Genomic DNA, 27624 nt, shown 5'->3' with positions numbered 1-27624 from the left:
CCGGGTGTCCTGAACTGGGAAGTGGATTACCTCAGTCGCCAGGATGTACACGCCGGAGAGTGGAGTCTTCATCCAGAAGTCTTTCAACTACTAGTGGACAGGTGGGATCTACCGGACATAGACCTAATGGCGTCTCGACACAATCACAAGGTTCTGGTCTTCAGATCAAGGACGAGGGATCCTCAGAGCAGCGTTCGTGGACGCACTGGCAATTCCATGGCTCTTTCGGCTGCCTTAATTGTTCCCTCCAGTGTCACTCCTGCCCAGGGTTCTACGGAAGTTCAAACAGGAAGGAGGATGGCTGCTTCTAGTCGCTCCAGTGTGGCCCAGACGACATTGGTTCTCAGAGCTGCAGGGTCTATCGATGGGGCATCCCCTTCTACCTCCTCAACGACCAGACCTCGTGCAGTGCCCTTGTCTCTTCCCAGGCCTAGCCAGACTGGCTTTGACGGCGTGGCTCTTGAAGCATCACTCCTGAGAACCAAAGGATTTTCAGAGGCGGTTATTCAAACAATGTTGGAAGATCGCAAACCGGCCAGGATTTATTACAAGGTTTGGAATTCTCTTTTTTTTTTTTTAATTTTTATTATTATTTTTCCTGAAATTTTTCAATAGTTAAACAGATACAATGAAAGGATTAATCTCCATAGCAATATTACATATAGCCACAAGTTGTACATCATAGTAGAGATATAATCCAAATTACAGAACTATGCTATGCTAGACAAAACATACAAACGACGAGACAAGGAAGGGGAAAGGGATAAAACAAACAGTGCAATAGGTCACACATTTTCTGCAAAGGCAACGAAAAACTGAGTACGCCTATAACAAAACCTAAATACATGGAATTGTGAAAGGCGGTAAGTGCATAAAGTGAACTTGTCAAGTAAAGCCCCTACTGGGGGGGGGTTGTGGGGGAAGGCAAATTTCCCGAAAAGCTGTCCATTTTAATGAGTCAAAGAATTCAAGGATGTGAGATCTAAGTATGGGATCTAAAATTTCTATAAACGGTCCCCATTTCTTATAGAAGAGGGTGGCATGTTTGTCCACCTCAGAGAAGGTAGATGGTCGGTCATAATACATAATTGACTTTACCATAGACAACAATTGCTCCAACCTAGGGGGCGACCTACAAATCCATTGAGTCAAAATAGCTTTCTTAGCTAGTGTAAACAAAACAAAGAGAAAAGGGCGAAGGTGGAGGCATTCGGCATGTATACCACAGTTAGAAAAGTGTAAACCCAAAAGAGCAACAGGTGAAAGAGAAAGGTGTAGATTAAATTTAATATTAATGTACCATAAGACCTTATTCCAAAACCGGTGTATCTTGGGGCAGTGCCAAAAGGCATGCATCAGGGTGGCATTAGGTGCGCGGCATTTGAGACAGTGCCCGGATTCTGAGGGCACCATGTGACTTCTCTGACTCGGGGGAAATGTATGCCCGGTTAAGGAATTTTATATGGATTTCCTGAAGGTTTGAGGAGTGTAGAGCATTAAAAATATTTGGTTAAGGACGGAAAAAAATCAGTTATAGACCCCGGCAAAGAAAGGTCCTCTTTCCATTTTTCAAAAGGCAACTGCCATACCTTATCAATATTAATAGGAATAAGGTCCCAATATAACCATTTAGTTTTAGAAGGTGTTTTGGAGGTTCGTATGAGCAGGGATGTGAGGATGAAGCAGAGCCGCAGGCAAGGATTGAACGTAATGTCTAACTTGGAGGTACATAAAAAATATTCCGGTTGAAGTACACCATACCTCTCCATAAGACCAGAAAAAGAGTATATTACTCCCCGCCCGGATCAAACACATACCTAATACTACTGATTCCCTTAGATCGCCACATTGCAAATTTTGTATTCCCTAGAGGAGGAGTAAAACATGGGTTTCCACATAAAGGAATAAAGTCAGAACGATCATAATTTCTATGCAGTGCTTTATTAATTGCTTTCCAAGCTATATAGGAGTCCCAAAACAACAAATTATCTTTTGCTAGTAAAGGTAATAGGGGGGTCGGGGTATGTAGTAAGGCCTTCAAGTCATAAGGGGACATTAAAGCCTGCTCAACATGATAGTTGGTGTAAGTGGACGTCGTCAATAACCAGTCATTAATATATCTGAAGGCCACCGCCTTAGAGAAGGTAGATAAATCTGGGATTGCGAGACCTCCCTTCTCCCGCTTCGATTTAAGTTTAGCAAGCGCTATTCTCGGGTTTTTATTTGCCCACAAAAATTTTGTAAATAGTTTGTCATAAAGCGCATAATCGGCTTTGGTAAGCTTCAATGGTAGTAACTGGAGCATATAATAAGAATTTACTCACCGGTAATTCTATTTCTCTAACGTCCTAAGTGGATGCTGGGGACTCCGTAAGGCCCATGGGGAATAGCGGCTCCGCAGGAGACTGGGCACATCTAAAGAAAGCTTTAGGACTATCTGGTGTGCACTGGCTCCTCCCCCTATGACCCTCCTCCAAGCCTCAGTTAGATCTTTGTGCCCGAACGAGAAGGGTGCACACTAGGGGCTCTCCTGAGCTTCTTAGTGAAAGTTTTAGTTTAGGTTTTTTATTTTCAGTGAGACCTGCTGGCAACAGGCTCACTGCATCGAGGGACTAAGGGGAGAAGAAGCGAACTCACCTGCGTGCAGAGTGGATTGGGCTTCTTAGGCTACTGGACATTAGCTCCAGAGGGACGATCACAGGCCCAGCCTGGATGGGTCCCAGAGCCGCGCCGCCGGCCCCCTTACAGAGCCAGAAGGCAGAAGAGGTCCGGAAAATCGGCGGCAGAAGACGTCCTGTCTTCAACAAGGTAGCGCACAGCACTGCAGCTGTGCGCCATTGCTCTCAGCACACTTCACACTCCGGTCACTGAGGGTGCAGGGCGCTGGGGGGGAGCGCCCTGAGACATAATAATAAACACCTTGGATGGCAAAAAAAATGCATCACATATAGCTCCTGGGCTATATGGATGCATTTAACCCCTGCCAAAATACATAGAAAAACGGGAGATAAGGCCGCCGATAAGGGGGCGGAGCCTATCTCCTCAGCACACTGGCGCCATTTTCCCTCACAGCTCCGTTGGAGGGAAGCTCCCTGTCTCTCCCATGTAGTCACTACACTACAGAAAGGGTTATAAAAGAGAGGGGGGGCACTAATTACGCGCAGTATTAAAGATACAGCAGCTATAAGGGGAAAAACACTTATATAAGGTTATCCCTGTATATATATATATATATATAGCGCTCTGGTGTGTGCTGGCAAACTCTCCCTCTGTCTCCCCAAAGGGCTAGTGGGGTCCTGTCCTCTATCAGAGCATTCCCTGTGTGTGTGTGCTGTATGTCGGTACATTTGTGTCGACATGTATGAGGAGAAAAATGATGTGGAGACGGAGCAGATTGCCTGTAATAGTGATGTCACCCCCTAGGGGGTCGACACCTGAGTGGATGAACTGTTGGAAGGAATTACATGACAGTGTCAGCTCTGTATAAAAGACAGTAGTTGACATGAGACAGCCGGCTACTCAGCTTGTGCCTGTCCAGACGTCTCATAGGCCGTCAGGGGCTCTAAAGCGCCCGTTACCTCAGATGGCAGATATAGACGCCGACACGGATACTGACTCCAGTGTCGACGGTGAAGAGACAAATGTGACTTCCAGTAGGGCCACACGTTACATGATTGAGGCAATGAAAAATGTTTTTACACATTTCTGATAATACGAGTACCACCAAAAAGGGGTATTATGTTCGGTGAGGAAAAACTACCTGTAGTTTTCCTGAATCTGAGAAATTAAATGTTGTGTGTGATGATGCGTGGTTTTCCCCCGATAACAACTGATAATTTCTAAAATGTTATTGGCATTATATCCTTTCCCGCCAGAGGTTAGGGTGCGTTGGGAAACACCCCCTAGGGTGGATAAAGCGCTCACACGCTTGTAAGGGCTCTACCCTCTCCTGAGATGGCCGCCCTTAAGGATCCTGCTGATAGAAAGCAGGAGGGTATCCTAAAATGTATTTACACACATACTGGTGTTATACTGTGACCAGCAATCGCCTCAGCCTGGATGTGCAGTGCTGGGTTGGCGTGGTCGGATTCCCTGACTGAAAATATTGATACCCTAGATAGGGACAGTATATTTTTGCCTATAGAGCATTTAAAAGATGCATTTCTATATATGCGTGATGCACAGCGGAATATTTGCCGACTGGCATCAAGTCTAAGTGCGTTGTCCATTTCTACCAGTAGAGGGTTATGGACACGTCAGTGGTCAGGTGATGCGTATTCCAAACGGCATTTGGAAGTATTGCCTTATTAAAGGGAGGAGTTATTTGGGGTCGGTCTTTCAGACCTGGTGGCCACGGCAACAGCTGGGAAATCCACGTTTGTACCCCAGGTCGCCTCTCAACATGGGAAGACGCCGTATTATCAGGCGCAGTCTTTTCGTGGACAAGCGGGCAAAAGATTCCTCATTTCTGCCCCGTGACAGAGGGAGAGGAAAAAGGCTGCAGAAATCAGCCAGTTCCCAGGAACAGAAACCCTCTCCCGCCTCTGCCAAGCCCTCAGTATGACGCTGGGGCTTTACAAGCAGAATCAGGCACGGTGGGGGGCCCGTCTCAATGAATTTCAGCGCGCAGTGGGCTCACTCGCAAGTAGACCCCTGGATCCTTCAGGTGATATCTCAGGGGTACAAATTAGAATTCGAGACGTCTCCCCTCGCCGTTTCCTAAAGTCGGCTTTACCGATGTCTCCTTCTGACAGGGAGACTGTTTTGGAAGCCATTCACAAGCTGTATTCCCAGCAGGTGATAACAAGGTACCCCTCCTGCAACAGGGAACGGGGTATTATTCCACACTGTTGTGGTACCGAAGCCGGACGGCTTGGTGAGACCGATTCTAAATCTAAAATCTTTAAACACTTACATACAGAGGTTCAAATTCAAGATTGAGTCACTCAGAGCAGTGATTGCGAACCTGGAAGAAGGGGACTACATGATGTCTCGGGACATCAAGGATGCTTACCTTCATGTCAAAATCAGGTTTATGGTACAGAACTGTCACTATCAGTTCAGACGCTGCCGTATGGATGGTCCACGGCACCCCGGGTCTTTACCAAGGTAATGGCCGAAATGATGATATTCCTTCGAAGGAAGGGAATTTTAGTTATCCTTTACTTGGACGATTCCCTGATAAGGGTAAGATCCAGGGAACAGTTGGAGGTCGGTGTAGCACTATTTCAGGTAGTGTTGCGGCAGCACGATTGGATTCTCAATATTCCAAAATCGCAGCTGGTTCCGACGACTTGTCTTCTGTTCCTAGGGATGATCCTGGACACAGTCCAGAAAAAGGCTTTTCTCCCAGAGGAGAAAGCCAGGGAGTTATCCGAGCTAGTCAGGAACCTCCTAAAACCGAGCCAAGTCTCAGTGCATCAATGCACAAGGGTTCTGGGTAAAATGGTGGCTTCCTACGAAGCAATCCCATTCGGCAGATTCCACGCAAGAACTTTCCAGTGGGACCTGCTGGAAAAATGGTCCGGGTCGCATCTTCAGATGCATCAGCGGATAACCCTGTCGCCAAGGACAAGGGTATCCATCCTGTAGTGGTTGCAGAGTGCTCATCTTCTAGAGGGCCGCAGATTCGGCATTCAGGACTGGGTCCTGGTGACCACGGATGCCAGCCTGCGAGGCTGGGGAGCAGTCACACAGGGAAGGAATATCCAGGGCTTATGGTCAAGTCTGGAGACATCACTTCACATAAATATCCTGAAGCTAAGGGCCATTTACAATGCTCTAAGCTTAGCAAGACCTCTGCTTCAAGGTCAGCCGGTGTTGATCCAGTCGGACAACATCACGGCAGTCACCCACGTAAACAGACAGGGTGGCACAAGAAGCAGGAGGGCAATGGCAGAAGCTGCAAGGATTCTTCGCTGGGCGGAAAATCATGTGATAGCACTGTCAGCAGTATTCATTCCGGGAGTGGACAACTGGGAAGCAGACTTCCTCAGCACGACCTCCACCCGGGAGAGTGGGGACTTCACCCAGAAGTCTTCCACATGATTATAAACCGTTGGGAAAAACTCGACAGGTATTGCGCCAGGTCAAGGGACCCTCAGGCAATAGCTGTAGACGTTCTGGTAACACCGTGGGTGTACCAGTCAGTGTATGTGTTCCCTCCTCTGCCTCTCATACCCAAGGTACTGAGATTGATAAGATGGAGAGGAGTAAGCACTATATTCGTGGCTCCGGATTGGCCAAGAAGGACTTGGTAACCGGAACTTCAAGAGATGCTCACGGAGGATCCGTGGCCTCTACCTCTAAGAAGGGACCTGCTCCAGCAAGGACCCTGTCTGTTCCAAGACTTACCGCGGCTGCGTTTGACGGCATGGCGGTTGAACGCCGGATCCTGAAAAGGCATTCCGGATGAAGTCATCCCTATCCTGATCAAAGCCAGGAAGGATGTAACCGCAAAACATTATCACCGCATTTGGCGAAAATATGTTGCGTGGTGCAAGGCCAGTAAGGCCCGACGGAGGAAATTCAACTGGGTCGTTTCCTACATTTCCTGCAAACAGGAGTGTCTATGGGCCTGAAATTGGGGTCCATTAAGGTTCAAATTTCGGCCCTGTCAATTTTCTTCCAAAAAGAACTAGCTTCAGTCCCTGAAGTTCAGACGTTTGTAAAAGGGGTACTGCATATACAGCCTCCTTTTGTGCCTTCAGTGGCACTTTGGGATCTCAATGTAGTTTTTGGGTTCCAAATTCCAAGTCACATTGGTTTGAACCACTTAAATCTGTGGAGTTAAAATATCTCACATGGAAAGTGGTCATGCTGTTGGCCCTGGCCTGGGCCAGGCGCGTGTCAGAATTGGCGGCTTTATCCTGTAAAAGCCCTTATCTGATTTTCCATTCGGACAGGGCGGAATTGAGGACTCGTCCTCAGTTTCTCCCTAAGGTGGTTTCATAGAAACATAGAAACATAGAATTTGTCGGCAGATAAGAACCACTTGGCCCATCTAGTCTGCCCCTTTTTTATTTTTTTATATACTATTTTTTTTTTTTATCACTAACCTTATTTGTTCCTTATTTCTTTGTAAGGATATCCTTATGTCTATCCCATGCATGTTTAAATTGCTCTACTGTCTTAGCCTCTACCACCTCTGATGGGAGGCTATTCCACTTGTCCACTACCCTTTCTGTGAAATAATTTTTCCGCAAATTTCCCCTGAACCTCCCCCCCTCCAGTCTCAGTGCATGTCCTCGTGTCCTATTGCTTCTCTTCATTTGGAGAATGTTTCCCTCCTGGACTTTGTTAAAACCCTTCATATATTTGAAAGTTTCTATCATGTCCCCCCTTTCTCTTCTCTGCTCCAAACTATACATATTGAGATTTCTTAGTCTTTCTGGGTATGTTTTGTGATGTAGGCCATGCACCATTTTAGTTGCCCTCCTTTGTACAGTTTCTAATGTATTAATATCCTTTTGAAGATATGGCCTCCAGAACTGAATACAGTATTCTAGATGAGGCCGTACCAATGACCTATACAGTGGCATTATTACTTCTTTCTTTCTGCTGCTGATTCCTCTCCCAATGCAGCCAAGCATCTGACTAGCCTTCCTCATTGCCTTGTTACATTGCTTACCTGCCTTTAAGTCATCTGAAATAGTGACTCCTAGATCCCTTTCCTCCTCAGTAGTTTCCAGTATAGTGCCATTAATACTGTATTTAGCTTTAGGATTTTTGAGACCCAAGTGCATGATTTTGCATTTTTTGGCATTAAACTGTAATTGCCAGACTCTTGACCATTCCTCTAGTCTACCTAGATCCTCAATCATTTGTTTTACCCCACCTGGTGTGTCTACCCTGTTGCATACCTTTGTGTCATCTGCAAAAAGGCATACTTTCCCTTTAATCCCATTTGCAATGTCACCAATAAAGATATTGAAAAGCACTGGTCCAAGTACAGATCCCTGGGGTACTCCACTGGTAACATTTCCCTCCTGTGAATGCACTCCATTTACCACAACTCTCTGTTTTCTATCCTTCAACCAAGATCTTATCCATTCAATAATCCTAATATCCAATCCCAAACTTTCAAGTTTATTTAGCAGTCTGCGATGTGGAACTGTGTCAAAAGCCTTACTAAAGTCAAGATAAGCTATATCCATGGCTCCACCTTTATCCATCACTTTAGTCACACAATCAAAAAAGTCAATAAGATTTGTTTGACATGATCTTCCCCCAGTGAATCCATGCTGTTTGGGATCCAGTAAATTGCTGGATTTGAGATGATCTACAACTCTTTCTTTTAAGAGTGTTTCCATCAATTTCCCTACTACTGATGTAAGACTCACTGGTCTGTAGTTGTTTGCCTCTTCCTTGCTTCCACTTTTGTGCAGTGGGACTACGTTTGCTCTTTTCCAGTCCCCTGGAATTTCTCCTGTAGCTAATGACTGGTTGAATAATTCTGTCAATGGTGCTACCAGCACCTCTTTAAGTTCTTTTAGTATCCTTGGATGTATCCCATCTGGCCCCATAGATTTGTCCACTTTCAGCTTTGAGAGTTCTGTTAGGACCTTCTCCTCTGTAAATGTACTTGTTTCATTTTCCTGAATATCCCTGCAACTTAACTGTGGCCCCTTCCCCTCTCTTTCAGTAGTAAATACTGAGCAAAAATAATCATTAAGATGATCTGCTATTAAATTGTCTCCCTCAACAAGATTCCCAGTGTCCGTCTTTAGTTTTATAATTCCGCCTTTTGTTTTTCTTTTTTCGCTTATATACCTAAAAAAAGTTTTGCCTCCTTTACCCACTGACTGGGCCATTTTCTCCTCAGCTTGTGCCTTTGCACATCTGATTACCTTCTTTGTCTCCTTCTGTCTAACAAGATATATCTTTTTGTCTTCATTATTTTGTGTCTGCTTATATTTCCTAAAAGCCATCTTTTTTGCTCTCACAATATTTGCTACTTCTTTTGCAAACCACACTGGCTTCCTTTTCCTTGTGTTTTTCCTAACAGTTTTGATACAAAGGTCTGTTGCCTTCAATATTGCACATTTGAATGTTTTCCACCTCTCCTGCACTGTTTCCAAGTTCCTCCACTCTGCCAAAGAATCGCTTACACATTTTCCCATCCCTACAAAATCAGCCTTCCTAAAATCCAACACCTTTGTTTTTGTATGGGACGAGTCAGTCTCTGTCTTAATGCTGAACCATACTGCTTGATGATCACTGGATCCGAGGTTTTCACCCACTTTTACGTCTGATAATCTGTCTCCATTTGTAAGTATTAAGTCTAATATTGCGTCTTTCCGAGTGGGCTCCCTCACCAATTGGTGGAGGGATGCTCCCTGAAGGGAATTTAAAATGTTCCTACTTCTAGTGGAACTAGCAACAGACACCTCCCAGTTTACATCAGGAAGATTAAAGTCTCCCATGATTATTACCTCTCCTTTTAATGCCATTTTAGTTATGTCCTGCAATAGGTTCTTGTCAAGTTCCTCTTCCTGACCTGGTGGCCTGTATATCACGCCAATACGAATAATCAACTTTTCCCCTGTTTCTATGGTCACCCAAAGGGCCTCAGTTTTTTCTTCAATACTTTGTATTAATGTAGTCTTTATGGCATTTTTTACATACATTGCTACCCCTCCCCCGATTTTTCCAATTCTGTCCTTCCTAAACAAAGTATATCCCGGTATAGCTATGCCCCAGTCATGATTTTCATTGTACCATGACTCTGTAATTGCCACAATGTCTAGATCATCCCTTGTCATTATTGCAGTTAGTTCTGGGATTTTATTTCCTAAGCTCCTAGCATTTGCACACATAGCTTTTAGAGTTTTGTTTGTGCTTTTTCTGTTCCTAGCTATGTTCTTCTCTCTGCCTATTTTTATTTGGTTTTGATCTGAATTATCTTCTGTTGCTGTGGATATGCTTCCTATTCCCTTTGCCTGCAGAAACAATACCTCTGTGTTGGGGGAGCAGATTTCTTTATTCCTATTTGGTTCACTGCCCCCCTTTGTTAGTTTAAATAGCTCTTGATGAAGCATCCAAACTGTTCAGTTAGTATTTTCGTTCCCGTTGAAGATGGGTGCAGGCCGTCACTTTTGTATAAGCTCCTATCTTGCCAGATGGTGTGACTATGGCCTATAAATCCAAATCTCTCCTCATTGCACCATGTCCTTAGCCAAACATTGAAGTTTCTGATGCAATGAGTTCTGTCTTCCCCTCTGTGTACTGGCAATACTTCTGAAAAAGATACAGTGGTTGCCACCTGCTTCAGAGCAGTCCCTAACTTCCTAAATTCATCTTTTACAGCAATGAGTTCTGCATTTGCCAGGTCATTTGTCCCTAGGTGGACAATGACATCCACCTCCCCATCTTTTCTTGCTGCCTTCACAATTCTTAGCATGCGCTCTTTATCCCTTGGAGCTGTGGCTCCAGGTAAGCACCTTACTTGTTTCTCTACTTCATTTGCATTTCCCAGATGTATTCCTCTAATAATGGAATCTCCCAAAAGAAGTGCAGTCCTTTTTGGAGATTCAATTTTCCTGTTCCATTTCCTGTTCCTATGGTTGGTAGATGTCCCCATATCCTCCTGTTCTGTAGTGCCTCTATTAGTTGTATCTTCCAGCCCTGCAAGAGTAGCATACGAGTTTTGCAGTGTCACCGCTTGCGGGAGGTGTCTGTGTCCCTCTGGAAACCTCTGCCCTTGAGAGCCCACAGTAGTCCAGGCAGAATGTCTTCTGGTGGCTCTCTGAGGCAGTGGAGGCTTCAAAGACACAGACATCTTACAAATCTCAGCATGCAGTTTTGCTATCTCCTCCTTCAGCAGAGAAAATTGCTCACAGATTGGACAGCAGCTGAGTCTCCACGCTGCCTCTTTCCAAACAAATGCTTTACATCCATTGCACTGCACAAGGCCAAACATTGTATCAGATGTGAATGGTATTGCAAATTTGTGTGTTACTTGGTGTATTTTAAAACTCACCTGTTGCTGTATTCTAACTCACCTGCTGCTGTTACAAACTCACTTAATAAGCCAAGCCTCACTTTATAATGCACGCCTCTCACAAGAGCAGCGTTTCACCTGAACCAACCTATTGTGGTTCAGGGACTTGGAGGACTCCAAGTTGCTAGACGTTGTCAGGGCCCTGAAAATATGTTTCCAGGACGGCTGGAGTCAGGAAAACTGACTCGCTGTTTATCCTGTATGCACCCAACAAGCTGGGTGCTCCTGCTTCTAAGCAGACTATTGCTCGTTGGATTTGTAGTACAATTCAGCTTGCACATTCGGTGGCAGGCCTGCCACAGCCAAAAATCTGTAAATGCCCACTCCACAAGGAAGGTGGGCTCATCTTGGGCGGCTGCCCGAGGGGTCTCGGCTTTACAACTTTGCCGAGCAGCTACTTGGTCAGGAGCAAATACGTTTGTAAAATTCTACAAAATTGATACCCTGGCTGAGGAGGACCTGGAGTTCTCTCATTTGGTGCTGCAGAGTCATCCGCACTCTCCCGCCCGTTTGGGAGCTTTGGTATAATCCCCATGGTCCTTACGGAGTCCCCAGCATCCACTTAGGACGTTAGAGAAAATAAGAATTTACTTACCGATAATTCTATTTCTCGTAGTCCGTAGTGGATGCTGGGCGCCCATCCCAAGTGCGGATTGTCTGCAATACTGGTACATAGTTATTGTTACCAAAAAAATCGGGTTATTGCTGTAGTGAGCCATCTTTTCTAGAGGCTCCTCTGTTATCATGCTGTTAACTGGGTTCAGATCACAAGTTGTACGGTGTGATTGGTGTGGCTGGTATGAGTCTTACCCGGGATTCAAGATCCTTCCTTATTGTGTACGCTCGTCCGGGCACAGTATCCTAACTGAGGCTTGGAGGAGGGTCATAGGGGGAGGAGCCAGTGCACACCAGATAGTCCTAAAGCTTTCTTTAGATGTGCCCAGTCTCCTGCGGAGCCGCTATTCCCCATGGTCCTTACGGAGTCCCCAGCATCCACTACGGACTACGAGAAATAGAATTATCGGTAAGTAAATTCTTATTTTCTCGTAGTCCGTAGTGGATGCTGGGGACTCCGTAAGGACCATGGGGAATAGACGGCTCCGCAGGAGACTGGGCACATCTAAAGAAAGATTTAGGACTATCTGGTGTGCACTGGCTCCTCCCCCTATGACCCTCCTCCAAGCCTCAGTTAGGAACTGTGCCCGGAAGAGCTGACACAATAAGGAAGGATTTTTGAATCCCGGGTAAGACTCATACCAGCCACACCAATCACACCATATAACACGTGATAGGAACCCCGGTTAACAGTATGATAACAACTGGAGCTTCTGAATAGATGGCTCACAACAAAACCCGATTTTTGTAACAATAACTATGTACAGGTATTGCAGACAATCCGCACTTGGGATGGGCGCCCAGCATCCACTACGGACTACGAGAAATAGAATTACCGGTGAGTAAATTCTTATTTTCTCTGACGTCCTAGTGGATGCTGGGGACTCCGTAAGGACCATGGGGATTATACCAAAGCTCCCAAACGGGCGGGAGAGTGCGGATGACTCTGCAGCACCGAATGAGAGAATTCCAGGTCCTCTTCAGCCAGGGTATCAAATTTGTAGAATTTTGCAAACGTGTTTGCCCCCGACCAAGTAGCTGCTCGGCAAAGTTGTAAAGCCGAGACCCCTCGGGCAGCCGCCCAAGATGAGCCCACCTTCCGTGTGGAATGGGCTTTTACAGATTTAGGCTGCGGTAAGCCTACCGCAGAATGCACCAGCTGAATAGTGCTACAAATCCAGCGCGCAATAGACTGCTTAGAAGCAGGAGCACCCAGCTTGGTGGGTGCATACAGGATAAACAGCGAGTCAGTCTTTCTGACTCCAGCCGTCCTGGAAATATAAATTTTTAGGGCCCTGACTACGTCCAGCAACTTGGAATCCTCCAAGTCCCTAGTAGCCACAGGCACCACAATAGGTTGGTTCAAGTGAAAAGCTGAGACCACCTTTAGGAGAAACTGAGGACGAGTCCTCAATTCTGCCCTATCCATATGGAAAATCAGATAAGGGCTTTTACAAGACAAAGCCGCCAATTCTGAAACCCGCCTGGCCGACGCCAAGGCCAACAGCATGACCACTTTCCACGTGAGATATTTTAAATCCACAGTCTTAAGTGGTTCGAACCAATGTGATTTCAGGAATGCCAAAACTACATTGAGATCCCAAGGTGCCACTGGGGGCATAAAAGGAGGTTGAATATGCAGAACTCCTTTGACAAAAGTCTGAACTTCGGGCAGTGAAGCCAGTTCTTTTTGGAAGAAAATCGACAGAGCCGAAATCTGGACCTTTATGGACCCCAATTTGAGGCCCAACGTCACCCCTGCTTGCAGGAAGTGCAGGAATCGACCCAGTTGAAATTCCTCCGTCGGGGCCTTCATGGCCTCACACCAAGCAACATATTTTCGCCAAATGCGGTGATAATGTTTTGCGGTGACATCCTTCCTGGCTTTGATCTGGGTAGGGATGACTTCCTCCGGAATACCCTTTTCCTTCAGGATCCGGTGTTCAACCGCCATGCCGTCAAACGCAGCCGCGGTAAGTCTTGGAACAGACAGGGTCCCTGCTGCAGCAGGTCTTGTCTGAGCGGCAGAGGCCATGGGTCCTCTGTAAGCATCTCTTGAAGTTCTGGGTACCAAGCTCTTCTTGGCCAATCCGGAACCACGAGTATGGTTTTCACTCCTCGCCTTCTTATTATTCTCAGTACCTTGGGTATGAGAGGTAGAGGAGGAAACACATAAACCGACTGGTACACCCATGGTGTCACTAGAGCGTCCACCGCTATCGCCTGAGGGTCTCTTGACCGGGCGCAATATCTTTTCAACTTCTTGTTGAGGCGGGACGCCATCATGTCTACCTGTGGTTTTTCCCACCGGTTGACCAGCATTTGGAAAACTTCTGGATGAAGTCCCCATTCTCCCGGGTGGAGGTCGTGCCTGCTGAGGAAGTCTGCTTCCCAGTTGTCCACTCCCGGAATGAACACTGCCGTCAGTGCTAACACATGATTCTCTGCCCATCTGAGAATCCTTGTGGCTTCTGCCATCGCCATCCTGCTTCTCGTGCCGCCCTGTCTGTTTACATGGGCGACCGCCGTGATGTTGTCTGACTGGATCAGTACCGGCTGGTTTTGAAGCAGGGGTCTTGCCTGGCTTAGGGCATTGTAAATGGCCCTTAGCTCCAGGATATTTATGTGAAGAGAAATCTCCTGATTTGACCACAGTTCCTGGAAATTTCTTCCCTTTGTGACTGCCCCCCAGCCCCGAAGGCTGGCATCCATGGTCACCAGGACCCAGTCCTGTATTCCGAATCTGCGGCCCTCTAGTAGATGAGCCCTCTGCAGCCACCACAGCAGCGACACCCTGGTTCTGGCCGATAGGGTTATCCGCTGTTGCATCTGGAGATGGGACCCGGACCATTTGTCCAACAGGTCCCACTGGAACGTCCTTGCGTGGAACCTTCCGAATGGAATTGCTTCGTACGAAGCTACCATTTTTCCCAGGACTCGTGTGCATTGATGTACCGACACTTTTCCTGGTTTTAGGATGTCTCTGACCAGAGATGACAATTCCTCGGCTTTTTTCAGTGGAAGAAACACTCTTTTCTGGTCTGTGTCCAGAATCATTCCCAGGAACAGAAGACGTGTCGTCGGGACCAGCTGTGACTTTGGAATGTTTAGAATCCAGCCGTGCTATTGTAGCACTTCCTGAGAAAGTGCCACCCCCCCTATCAACTGTTCTTTGGACCTCGCCTTTATCAGGAGATCGTCCAAGTACGGGATAATTAAAACTCCCTTCTTGCGAAGGAGTATCATCATTTCGGCCATTACCTTGGTAAAGACCCTCGGTGCCGTGGATAACCCAAACGGCAGCGTCTGGAACTGATAGTGACAGTCCTGTACCACAAATCTGAGGTACTCCTGGTGCGGAGGGTAAATGGGGACATGCAGGTACGCATCCTTGATGTCCAGGGATACCATGTAATCCCCCTCCTCCAGGCTCGCAATAACCGCCCTGAGTGATTCCATCTTGAACTTGAACCTTTTGATATAAGTGTTCAAGGCTTTTAAATTTAAGATGGGTCTCACCGAACCGTCCGGTTTCGGTACCACAAACATTGTGGAGTAGTAACCCTTTCCTTGTTGAAGGAAGGGTACCTTGACGATCACTTTCTGTGAATACAGTTTTTGAATAGCCACCAACACTGCCTCCCTGGCAGAGGGAGTTGTCGGCAAGGCAGATTTTAGGAAACGGCGGGGGGGGAGACGTCTCGAATTCCAGCCTGTACCCCTGAGATACTACTTGAAGGACCCAGGGATCCACTTGTGAGAGAGCCCACTGTGTGCTGAAAAACCTGAGACGCGCCCCCACCGTTCCTGATTCCGCCTGAGCAGCCCCAGCGTCATGCTGTGGACTTACCGGACGCAGGGGAGGACTTCTGCTCCTGGGAACTAGCTGTGCGCTGCAGCTTTTTCCTCCTTCCTCTGCCCCTCGGCAGAAAGGATGAGCCTCTAGCCCGCTTATTTTTCTGGGGCCGAAAGGACTGTACCTGATAATACGGTGCTTTCTTTTGCTGTGGGGTAGCCTGTGGCAAAAAAGTCGATTTCCCAGCAGTAGCTGTGGAAACGAGGTCTGAAAGACCTTCCCCAAAAAGTTCCACCCCTTTATAGGGTAAAACTTCCATGTGCCGCTTGGAGTCGGCATCACCTGACCATTGCCTAGTCCATAACCCCCGTCTGGCGGCAATGGACATAGCGCTTATTTTTGATGCCAGCCGGCAAATATCCCTCTGTGCATCACGCATGTATAAGACCGCGTCTTTAATATGGTCAATCGTTAGCAAAATATTGTCCCTATCCATGGTATCAATGTTTTCCGACAGGGAGTCTGACCACGCAGCAGCAGCACTGCACATCCAAGCTGATGCAATAGCGGGTCTCAATATAATGCCCGTGTGTGTGTATATAGCTTTTAGGGTACTTTCCTGCTTTCTATCAGCAGGTTCTTTTAGAGCGGCCGTATCCGGAGACGGTAGTGCCACCTTCTTTGATAAGCGTGTCAGCGCTTTATCTACCCTAGGGGGTGTTTCCCAGCGTGACCTTTCCTCTGGCGGGAAAGGGTACGCAGCCATTAACCGTTTAGAAATGATCAATTTCTTATCTGGGGAAGACCACGCTTCCTCACACACCTCATTTAATTCGTCAGATGCAGGAAAAACTACTGGTAGTTTTTTCTCACCAAACATAATACCCTTTTTTGTGGTACCTGGGGTATCATCAGAAATGTGTAATACATTTTTCATAGCCTCAATCATATAACGGGTGGATCTATTGGAGGGTACACTCGTCTCATCATCGTCGACACTGGAGTCGGTATCCGTGTCGACATCTGTATCTGTCATCTGAGGTAGCGGGCGTTTTATAGCCCCTGATGACATTTGAGACGCTTGGACAGGCACAAGCTGAGTAGCCGGCTGTCCTATGTCGTCAAACCTTTTATGTAAGGAGCTGACACTGTCACGTAATTCCTTCCATAAGTCCATCCACACTGGTGTCGACCCCGCAGGGGGTGACATCACATTCACAGGCATTTGCTCCGCCTCCACATCATTATCCTCATCATACATGTCGACACAGCAGTACCGACACACAGCAGACACACAGGGAATGCTCTCACAGAGGACAGGACCCCACAAAGCCCTTTGGGGAGACAGAGGGAGAGTATGCCAGCACACACCAGGGCGCTATATAACACAGGGATATCACTATACAGAGTGTTTTCCCCTATAGCTGCCTATATATTATATATATACTGCGCCTAAATTGTGCCCCCCCTCTCTTTTTTACCCTTTCTGTAGTGCAGGACTGCAGGGGAGAGCCAGGGAGCTTCCTTCCAGCGAAGCTGTGAGGGAATAATGGCGCCAGTGTGCTGAGGGAGTTGGCTCCGCCCCTTTTTCGGCGGGCTTTCTCCCGCTATTTTATCATTTCTGGCAGGGGTTAATATACACCTATATAGCCTCTGGGGCTATATATGGTGTTAGTTTTGCCAGCCAAGGTGTTATTATTGCTGCTCAGGGCGCCCCCCCCAGCGCCCTGCACCCATCAGTGACCGCAGTGTGTGGTGTGCATGAGGAGCAATGGCGCACAGCTGCAGTGCTGTGCGCTACCTTGGAGAAGACAGAAGTCTTCAGCCGCCGATTTTCCGGACCACCTTCTTGTTTCTGGCTCTGTAAGGGGGACGGCGGCGCGGCTCCGGGAACGGACGACGAGGTCGGGTCCTGTGTTCGATCCCTCTGGAGCTAATGGTGTCCAGTAGCCTAAGAAGCCCAAGCTACCACCACTTAGGTAGGTTCGCTTCTTCTCCCCTTAGTCCCTCGTTGCAGTGAGCCTGTTGCCAGCAGGTCTCACTGAAAATAAAAAACCTAAACTATACTTTCTTCTAGGAGCTCAGGAGAGCCCCTAGTGTGCATCCAGCTCAGCCGGGCACAGAAATCTAACTGAGGCTTGGAGGAGGGTCATAGGGGGAGGAGCCAGTGCACACCAGATAGTCCTAAATCTTTCTTTAGATGTGCCCAGTCTCCTGCGGAGCCGTCTATTCCCCATGGTCCTTACGGAGTCCCCAGCATCCACTAGGACGTCAGAGAAAAGAAATTTTTGGGAATATAATGCTCTTTAGGGCCGCCGTACGGCCAAGTAGAGACAGGGGAAGCGCTGACCAGGATTGAAGTTGGAGGGAAATGGCATGCAATATGGGTGTATAATTCACCCTGCACAAATCCGATAAACTAGTCGGGATATAAACTCTGAGGTATTTCAATTTGGATGTATTAAAGACAAATTGGGAAAAATATGGGAAAGAGGACAGATAAGATGCTGCCGGAGTAAGGGGAAGTACTTCAGATTTTATAGAATTTACTCGGTATCCAGCAAAGAGACTGAATATACCAATCTTTTCCATAATAGCTGGTATTGAGACCTCAGGACGGGAAATGAAAAGCAGCATGTCATCTGCGAAGAGACTGACTTTAAGTTCCTGGTCTAATACTGTAATACCTGAAAAAGAGGGGAGGCCTCGCAACGCCAAAGCCAAGGGTTCTATAGTGAGCGCAAATAATAAAGGTGACAGCGGGTAGCCCTGCCTAGTTCCCCATCCCAGTGGCACAGGTTCCGAGAGATAACCATTGCACAGGATACGAGAGGTAGGATTGGAGTATAAAGCCTGCAGCACACGGGCCAGGCCCAGCTGGGACCCAAACTTCACCAGAGTAGTGTATAAATGGTCCCAACTCACCAGGTTAAAAGCCTTTTCGGCATCTAGCGAGAAAAGAAAATGCGGGTCTGGGTCCCCAGTGCGGCCCTACCAGTGCGCCGCGGCCAGTATCTTATGTATATTGGTAGTGGAATGTCTCCCGGAAATAAATCCCGTTTGGTCAGGGTGGACTACAGAGGGGAGCAGGGTTTTTAGTCTATCATCAAGGATCTTTGTGAATATCTTGTAATCTACATTCAAAAGTGATATCTGCCTATAGGATCCAGGGAGCTGTAAATCTTTGCCCGGTTTAGGAAGGAGACGTATGAAAGCGTCATTGAAATACGGAGGTATTTTATGGGATAAGAGAATAACATTAAATAAGGAAGTTAGGAAAGGAATCGATTTATTGGAGAGTAATTTATAATATTCCCCGGAAAAAAACATCCGGGCATGGGGATTTAAGGGGTTTAAGATGTTTGATAGCCTTCTCAACCTCAGATTCAGTAATAAGAGGGCAGAGACGGCCTGTGAAGGACGATTCTAATTGAGGAGGGGAGATGGACTCCCAAAAAGACAATTTAGCGTTTTCATCAATGGAAGGGGTTTGATAAATATCAGTGTAGAAATCAGAGAGGACCTGAGCTATGTCTTTAGATTTAGAAGCTCAAGATCCATCTAGTCGTTTGAGTGGATGAATAAGAGAATTTGACGTTGTCCCCTGTAGTAAATGTGACAAAAGCTTACCAGTTTTATTGCCAAAGCGATAGAATCTATGATTCTTATGAAAGGTGTGTTTGTCCCCTAAAGCCTGCATGACTGCATCAAAAGCAACCTTCGCATCTAAATATAGATTCTTCAAAGTGGGAGAGGGATTTTGTTTGAATCTCTGATAGGCCTCAGTCAGCTGTTGCTGGGATCTCTCTTAAAGGTCGCAGCAAACTTTTTTCCTTTGGGAAACATATTCAATGAGGTGTCCCCCCGGAGGACCGCTTTAGAGACCTACCAGAAAACCAAAGGATCATCCCGGGCCATTTGGGCATTCAGAGTAGAATAGTCATCCCTAAAGGATTCAAATTCTCCACGGAATTCCATAGATGAGGAAAAGTCCGTGGGGAAGCACCAGCGTTTAAAAGAGCCCACGTCTAATGTAGTGGATATGGAAAACCAGACAATGGAGTGATCTGACAACGCCATTGGTTCAATATTAGAATCTAGGGTATGGACAACCAGGGAATCAGAGATCAGCAAGTAATCAATCCTGGAGAGGGAATGATGGGCAGCAGAGAGGCAGGTGTACTCCTTCTCAGTCGGATGCACAAATCTCCATATATCGGATACCTGAAGCTGCTGCTCCATATATGGTATACCATACTTAGGGGGGATGCTAGTTGAGAAGGTGGAATTAATATCCATATATTTTGAAGCAATAATATTGAAATCCCCACCTACAATCAAGGGGTATGTGGAGAAAGGGTACAGCTTAGTAAGCAGGGAGCAGAAAAAAAGCTTTAGAGTACTTATTAGGAGCATAGACTGTGCAGAGCACATAGCGGGAAGCAAAAATGGTAACTTCTACTATAAGGAATCTTCCCTCTGGGTCAGAGACCACCTCCAGTCCCAAGGACCGTTTAGCCAGAATAAGGACTCCTCTAGCCTTAGACGTATAAGGGGCATCAGCCATGACACGCCATCCATGCGTGCCCAACTTCTGGGCCTCAGGGGAGAGAAGATGAGTCTCCTGCAAGAAGACCAGATCTAAACAAAGTTTATTAAGATATATAAGAGCACTTTCTTTCGTTTGATAGGGGACTGGATACCCCCAAAATTCCACGTAGCTACTTTAAATGTAGATATAAAACCATAATCCTATTGGTATGCGGTTCCCTCCAAGAGGAAGAAGACCTGCTATCATCCCCCCAGAGGAAACAGAATCAATATCAAAGGCGTATAAACAGAGAAAATGCAACCCAACATCAAGTAACAAGGAGACATAAGGAGGGGAGGGAAAGGGAGACACAAGACAAACAAAATAGAGAACATAATAATAGAAACACATAGCATGTGTCTCTCACATAAATTGTATAATGACTTCACGGTGTGATTAGTGAGTGCAGAAGTAGCAAGGAGTAAAAGCTCCTGGCCACAACCGCCCATTATAGTGGGGTGTAATAAGCATCACCGCAGCCAACCAAAGAACTAGAAAAATAAAGAGGTAATAAAAATCCGACCTCAAACCCATAGGGGGGGGGGGTTCACGAGTGTGAGCCAACCGTACGGTTCACATGCAGGTAGTGTACCAATGGGGGGGAGGGGGGTCCAACAGGCGAACAGTAAAGGCAGAAGCATAATCAACAGGGAGTCCTCCACCAAGAAGAATAGACATGTTCCGTAAAATCAGCGTCAGGACAGGTATATAGGTATGGAGCCAGACTGCCTTGCTTTCAAACAGGTTTGGTACAACAAAGAAGGCAGGGAGTATACTAGTTCATGTCATCATCTGCCGGAGCGGTCCCCTCTGCGAGGTATGATTCAGCATCTTCCGGGGTGGAGAAGTCTTTAAAGGAATTTCCGTCAAAGATTCTCAGACGGGCAGGGTACAGCAAAGCGGATTTGTGACCAGCCGTCTCCAATTTAGAACAGGCAGGCGTAAAAGCTTTTCTTAGCTGCGTTAACTCTGGAGAATAGTCTTTGAAATAGTAGCAGTTTATTTCCATCCCACGAGCGATCCCTAAGGCGACGAGTCGCCGACCATAAAGCTTCCTTATGGAGAAAATTGAGGCATTTAAATAGGACCGCACGTGGTCTGGAGTTCGGGCCAGAGAGTCTGGAGGGGCCAGTTCTATGAGCTCGTTCCACGACTAAATCAGCACATACTTCTGTATATCCAATAATTCAGGCAACGTGTGGCGTAGAAAACGATACAGCTCAGGGCCACTGATAGTTTCGGGCAAGCCAATGAGGCGCAAATTGCATCTGCGCGATCTATTTTCTAAATTGTCTAGCTTTGCCCAGACTTGCGCGTCAGATTTTTGAAGGGCAGCAGTGGTTTCCTTTAAATCAGCGACCTCTTGGAAATTAGAGCCCACTGTTTGCTCAACATGAGCTAACCTCTTTGTGAGCTGTTTATATTGGCTTTTAATATCTAAAACTGCTTGCTGTAATGCAGCCGCTTGCGATTGAGCCTACTCTTGCAATAAAGGTTGCACTGTTTCTTTAACAGCCCGCACAATATCGGCATAAGACAATGCACTGTCAGGTGTATTAATAGGTGCTGCAGCAGGTGCAGAACCTTTGTGGAGTCGTTTTGGTACCTGTAGTTCCACAGGAGCTGCGGGGTCTGAGAGCCCAGGACCTGGTGCTGCTGCGGCGTTCATCTTAGATGTGGCACTGCGGTCACTTTCTGTTGTGGCTTTAGGAGGCTTCCCGGGCATGCTGCCGGCTAGGTACCGCTCCATAGACAGGGAGGGGGATCCCTAGGAGGCTTGTGGAGGTAAGAGGTGACGGTGGGGGAGCCTGGATAGGTGAAACGCCGGGTATTAAGGCAGCGGGCACCGGAGCTGAGATGGAGCGCTGCTACTCCATGCGCTGCCGGAACCCGAAGTCGGGTTTGGAATTCTTACTTCACCTGGTGTGCTGAGAAGAATTACGATGTCCATAGATTCAGAACTTCCAGAATACTGGCTTTTCTGCAAAGAGGCCTGGACTTAGGTCTCCGTCTGGCCTCCCTCAAAGGTTTATATATCTGCCTTGTCGGTTTGGTTTCAGAGAAAAATTGCCTCTATACCTGATGTTCAGACGTTCATTCAGGGCGTTATTCGGATTCAGCCTCCCTATGTCCCTCCTGTGGCTCCATGGGATTTTTCTGTTGTGCTAAATGCTCTGCAAGAGTCTCCATTTGAACCTCTTGAATCGGTGGTTCTTAAATGGCTCACAGCCAAGGTCCTGGTCTTGCTGGCCATTGCCTCTGCAAGACGGGTGTCTGACTTAGGCGCTTTGTCCTGTCATCCACCCTTTCTTATATTCCACCATGATCGGGCAGTTCTACGAACTCGCCCTGCCTAAGGTGGTGTCATCTTTTCACCTTAACCAAGAGATTGTGGTTCCGGCCTTTGTCTCTTCGGATTTGTCTCCCAAAGAACGTTCTTTGGATGTAGTTAGGGCTCTCCGTATCTATGTGGAGAGGACTGCCTCTTTCAGGAGGTCAGATGCCCTTTTTGTACTGTTTGGTTTTCACAAACGTGGCTGGTCTGCGAATAAGCAAACCTTGGCCAGATGGATTACAATGGTGATTGCACAAGCCTATGCGCAGGCTGGCCTCCCAGCTCCTGGTGCAGTGAAAGCCCATTCCACTCGGTCTGTTGGACCTTCTTGGACGTCCCGTTGTGGCGCGTCCCCAGAACAATTGTGCAAGGCAGCTACGTGGTCCTCAGTGAACACGTTCATTAGGTTCTATGCCTTTGATACTTCCGCCTCCCAGGATGCTTCCTTTTGACGCCGGGTTTTCTTACCTGCTAGGGTGCGTCCCCTCCCTTGAGGAACTGCTTTAGGACATCCCTGATGTTTTCCCTGTGGAACACCGTGTACCCCGCTGCAGAAAAGGAGCGTTATGGTAAACTTACCATAATTAACTCTCTTTCTGCGAGGTACACTGGGGTCCACAGGGCGCCCACCCTGACGCACCTAGCTTCTTTGGGTTGTATGGCATTAGCTGCTGGTACCCTCTCCTGTTGTGAGATTGTGGTTCTATGTGACTAACAACAGCCTTCTCTTACCTGCTCCTGCATTGGATTGGTTAACGAAACTGAGCTCTCAGTGCCTGGAGGCGGGGTTATAGAGGAGGCCCCAATGCATCCTGGGACAGTCAAAGCTTTGCCTGATGGTGCCTCTGGATCAAGATCCAGCTCTACACCCCAATGTTTTCCCTGTGGAACCCAGTGTACTTCGCAGAAAGAGAGTTAACCATGGTAAGTCTACCATAACTCTCCATATTTCTTGTATTGAAATGTGCCTTTAGTTCTGTACTTTGGGCTGCAAGATAGCTCTCCCAAGTGCTAGGTTTGTGCAGACTGTAGCTTGTTTCCCTCAAGACGAGGCTTTATCTTGCTCAACCCGTTGTATTCCGCTGGTTATATTTTTAAGTGTCTAAATACAGAAAAATCCTCATAGCATTATGGTACCACCACCATGCTTTCCAGTAGGATAATGTTATTGTATTGGTGTACAGTGCTAAGTTGGAGCCAAACAGAAAACTTAAAGTTAAGGTCCAAAATATCTTACTCAGAAACCATACAACATTCCTCAATTTGGGTGGTCTTCAGTCTGCCGATGGCCGGAATCCCGGCCACCAGCATACCGGCGCCGGCATGCTGACACATACTCTCCCTCTTGGGGGTTCACGCCCCCCCCCCCCAGAGGGAGAATAAATAGCGTGGCGCGCGCAGCGAGCCCGCAAGGGGCTCATTAGCACTCACCCAGCTGTCGGTATGCCGGCGGACGGGTTCCCAAGCGTCGGTATGCTGGCCCCCAGAATCCAGGCCACCCATACTACACCCCTCAATTTCCCTGTTATGCTTTCTAGTACATTTTGTCAATTCATTTTCTTTTTGCTACACTCCCATAGAGCATAGATTTGTACCTGGTTTGTTCATGTTTCTGTTTTGGTAGAGTTCTCTTGGTGGCTTTTCTAAACAAGTGTCGTCCTCGCGTGAATGCTTTGTTCTGGAGGACAACATTTTCTAAACCAATTCTTTGCTTTTCACACATTTCTGCTCACCTCCTCAGGAATAGATGAGCAGAAATAATGGAGTCTGCTTTATGCTCGCCGGATCAGAGCAACAATCGATTTGCTCAGTCGGGCGCAAGGCACCCAAAAAAACAATTGAATTCCTCCTTAGATATAATCTTATAGCATTCACCTAAGTGGTGCTTTTCAATATTGTTTTTTTTGGGGGGGGCTTAAATGTTGTTTGGTCTACATGATGATCTAGTTTGGGAATATGCTAGTCAATGGCAGGCTCTCGTCACACACAAGTGTATTTATTCCTAAATTATTTGAAAAGTTTTCATTGCACAAAGGTGAAGTACAGTAAATGGTGACTGAAGTACTGAATACTCCAAAATTTCTTTAGATGTATCTTGGCAAGGGGATTAATGCTTTCTCTTTGACATTTATTTTTTAATTATGTAGGAAATAGGGGCAGGAGTTTTTGTTTTATTTGTGTTCCTCAGTAGTGAAAATTCCCAAATTCATAAACTTTGATTACAAACAAAGTGAACATTACATTTTTGTAAAGTATTAGCTAGAGGAATCTATGCATAGTTGCATGAACTCAAACCACTTGATGAAGCAGCTGGAGCAGTCTAAAGCGTGCATGTCTTCTACATGCAGGATGAAGGTCTCCACTGCAGCTTCTTGTGACTCATCACGAGTCCCACACATCTTGCGCTTGATTTGTAGGAACACAAAGTCGCAGGTGGCCAGGTCTGGCCTGTACAGCGGATGACCAAGCTCCTGTATGCGTTCATGGGACAGAAAATCCACCACTTTTCTGGATTTGTGGGCAGGTGCATTGTCGTAATGGAGAAGGGCGCAAGTTCTTGCACAGTGCCTGAAAATGGCTTCCAGCACGTGCGCCAGGCAGTGGTTGAAGTACCAGTCCCCAGTGATGGTGCACTGCTGCACGAGTGGTACGGTAGTTACATGACCAGTCTTGGCCACAGAAATAGCCACCATCTGCTTGGCTTTGCTTCGCTCATGTCAAAAACCTCTGTGGTGGCGCACCTCCAATTGAGGTCCACTGGACCGACTGTTTGGTCTCTGGGTCAGAGCTGTAGATCCAGGGTTCATCGCCACGGATTATCTCCCAGACAGTTTGAGTGACTGCCATCAAACCTGGCCAGCCTGTTGCGGCACCAAGTCACTCAAGCCTCTTCCTGCTCTCGAGTCAGCTGATGGGGCACCCAGCGTACAGAAACCTTGCTCAGGCAAAGCTTTTTGTGGAGGATAAAGCATATGGATCCCAATGAGATGGCCATCTCCTTCTCTAACTGGGCCACAGTCTCCCTGCCATCCATCTCAACCATGGCCTGCAAGGCAGCAACATTGTTCTCGGTAATGGTGAACACATGTTGGCCACGGTGCTCCTTGTCTTCCAGGGACAGTCTCCCACACCAAAATTCTGTGAACAACTCAAACACAGTGGTTCAGGATGGTGTTTCCACCCCAAAAATTAGCTTGCCGTCTTTCAAAACTCTTCTGCTGTCGCATACCACTCTTGTAGTTGTAGAAGATCGTGGCTCTTCAGTGGCCTCTGTTGAGCTCCATAGCGAGTTTGTGAAGTAAGTGAACAAGCTAACTAAGCAGTGCTGCTTTCATACGGTTCTGTGCCTTGACATTTCTCAAGATCTTTAGTCAGAGATTACAGTTTACAACCAATCAGATTGTGTCTACCTATGCGCTGCACACCTCTCCTATGTATATATGTTTTAAGTGAATGTGGAATATATAGTAAACAAGAAGATCCTTTCACTCTCTAGACTGCTGACGATTGCAGCTTTGCATCCACAGTATTTGCAGACCACTTGTAATGGCTGAGAGATACTGGGGTTGCTGGGCATGTGACTCTGTATTGTTAGGCTTACCATACTATCCCTTTAAATCGGGACATTAATGAATTACACAGGTTCTGTGGCTGGCTGACTTCAAGCCTGCATTTCACCTGCTTTTAATCAGTCACAGAACTTGTGTATAGTGTCCCGGTTTAAAGAGAGAGTATGGTAAGACTGTATAGTAAATCCAGTATCTCTTTCTCATGACATGTATGCTGAAGGGAAAGCCGCTGAGGAGCTGCTGAAGAGAAAGCAGCTGAGGATTTGCTGCAGGCAGGAGTACAAACTTATATAGTTGTATGCTCCATACACAAAATCTAGCATACTGTACTTTGGCTGGAGCAGATAGCTAGGAAACTATACACAAGTCCTTACCCATGCAAAGATGTGGCAGCATTATTTATAATGTATGTAGGATATTGCTAAACAGATTACAGAAATGCTGTGGTCCATTGCGAGTTGTTGTGTTTTTTTTACATGTCCTTTTCCTTCCACCACAGATACTCCTAGGACCATCTACAGGAATGTCTGGATCTCTCGCTCCACTTCCCGGGAAAGTATAGTTTCTACAGTCATGAAATTTTTTTTTTTTTTGGTTTCCTTCTTTTTGATGACTGGGAGAACAGGAAATCGGAAGATTGGTCTCCCCTCAGCCAACCCGCCTCTCTGTGCTCTGCGTAACCCCTCTCCAGTGCCAGCGTGGAATGCTGCCATCTGAAGGAATGGGAACATGAGCAGTACTTGGTCCTGTTGGTTTGTTTAGAGCACTCTGTTCCCGGGAAAAGTTCTTGCGCACTCCAACAGTCATTCCATTGCCACATTTGGGACAGACATTAATACACCTGTTCATTCAAGATTGTATGTCTGTGTGTGTATATTATAGCAGGTGCCTTTCATTGCTTTAAGGTTTAAATAAATATTTTAGTTTTTGCCTCACAAGGTATTGACTGATTTTAGACCTAATCGATCTGTTTCTTAGGTCTTTACACTTCCAGCTTAATCTTTTTCTGTGTTACTGGAAATGTTCTTCCTATCTGCAAGGAAATAGTGTACTATGCTGACTGACAAATGGAAGCTGCATGCCTGTTCAGAAGAAATCCTTGCATGAATGACTACTTCTGTCTATAATTCTTACAATATTTTTTTTGTACCACTATTGCAAAGAAAATTCTTTCCCTATATGATTCATATGAATAATCTGGTTAATTATTTCTTGTTCCATTTCATTCATAAGCCCAGTATACTGTTTTTTAGGCGAGTGCAAGGAGACAAAAAGGAGAGGCGCACTCATGGGTAACAATGTTAATTGTTTAGCTGTAGACACCTTCAGGCTGAAGGGCTTTTAATGCTTGAATGGTTGATTTTGCTGAACTCTTTCAAGCTCTTGTGTTTTCTATTTTATTTTCAAAATATTAAATCTTAGAATATCAAATTCACTTTTCTCTATTGTATTTATTATAAAAGTTGGCATATGTCTGAGAGAGGATGTTACTGCATTAGCAGCAAAGCCATGGCGGTCTGGCTATACTTAGCTATTCTGAGACAGATACAGTACAACGATGCACAGGACAGCATGGTGATTACTTAAGGGCCAACACTGAATTGCACTCATCTTGACATCAAGGCTAATCGAGCTCTCCCTCCCTCACTGTAGATGTCTGCATAAATAAAACAGTAAATATAAATTTAAATCAAATTCTTATAGGCAGGAGAACTA

At 46.5% G+C, this 27624-nt stretch overlaps 1 protein-coding gene across 1 annotated transcript in view; it reads left to right on the top strand.

The window, feature by feature from the left end:
* Nucleotides 1-27339, top strand: part of TOMM22 (translocase of outer mitochondrial membrane 22) — a 57549-nt gene extending 30210 nt beyond the window's left edge. Inside the window, exon 4 of the mRNA XM_063940474.1 lies at nt 26408-27339. Coding sequence (XP_063796544.1) covers nt 26408-26470 — 63 coding nt within the window. The 3' untranslated portion in view covers nt 26471-27339. The remainder of the gene's footprint in view (nt 1-26407) is intronic.
* Nucleotides 27340-27624: the final 285 nt, after the last annotated feature.

The sequence above is a fragment of the Pseudophryne corroboree genome, chromosome 9, assembly GCF_028390025.1.
Source record: "Pseudophryne corroboree isolate aPseCor3 chromosome 9, aPseCor3.hap2, whole genome shotgun sequence".
Classification (NCBI taxonomy): domain Eukaryota; kingdom Metazoa; phylum Chordata; class Amphibia; order Anura; family Myobatrachidae; genus Pseudophryne; species Pseudophryne corroboree.
Note: the sequence above shows the minus strand (reverse complement) of the source record. Positions and strands in the feature narration are given on the sequence as shown.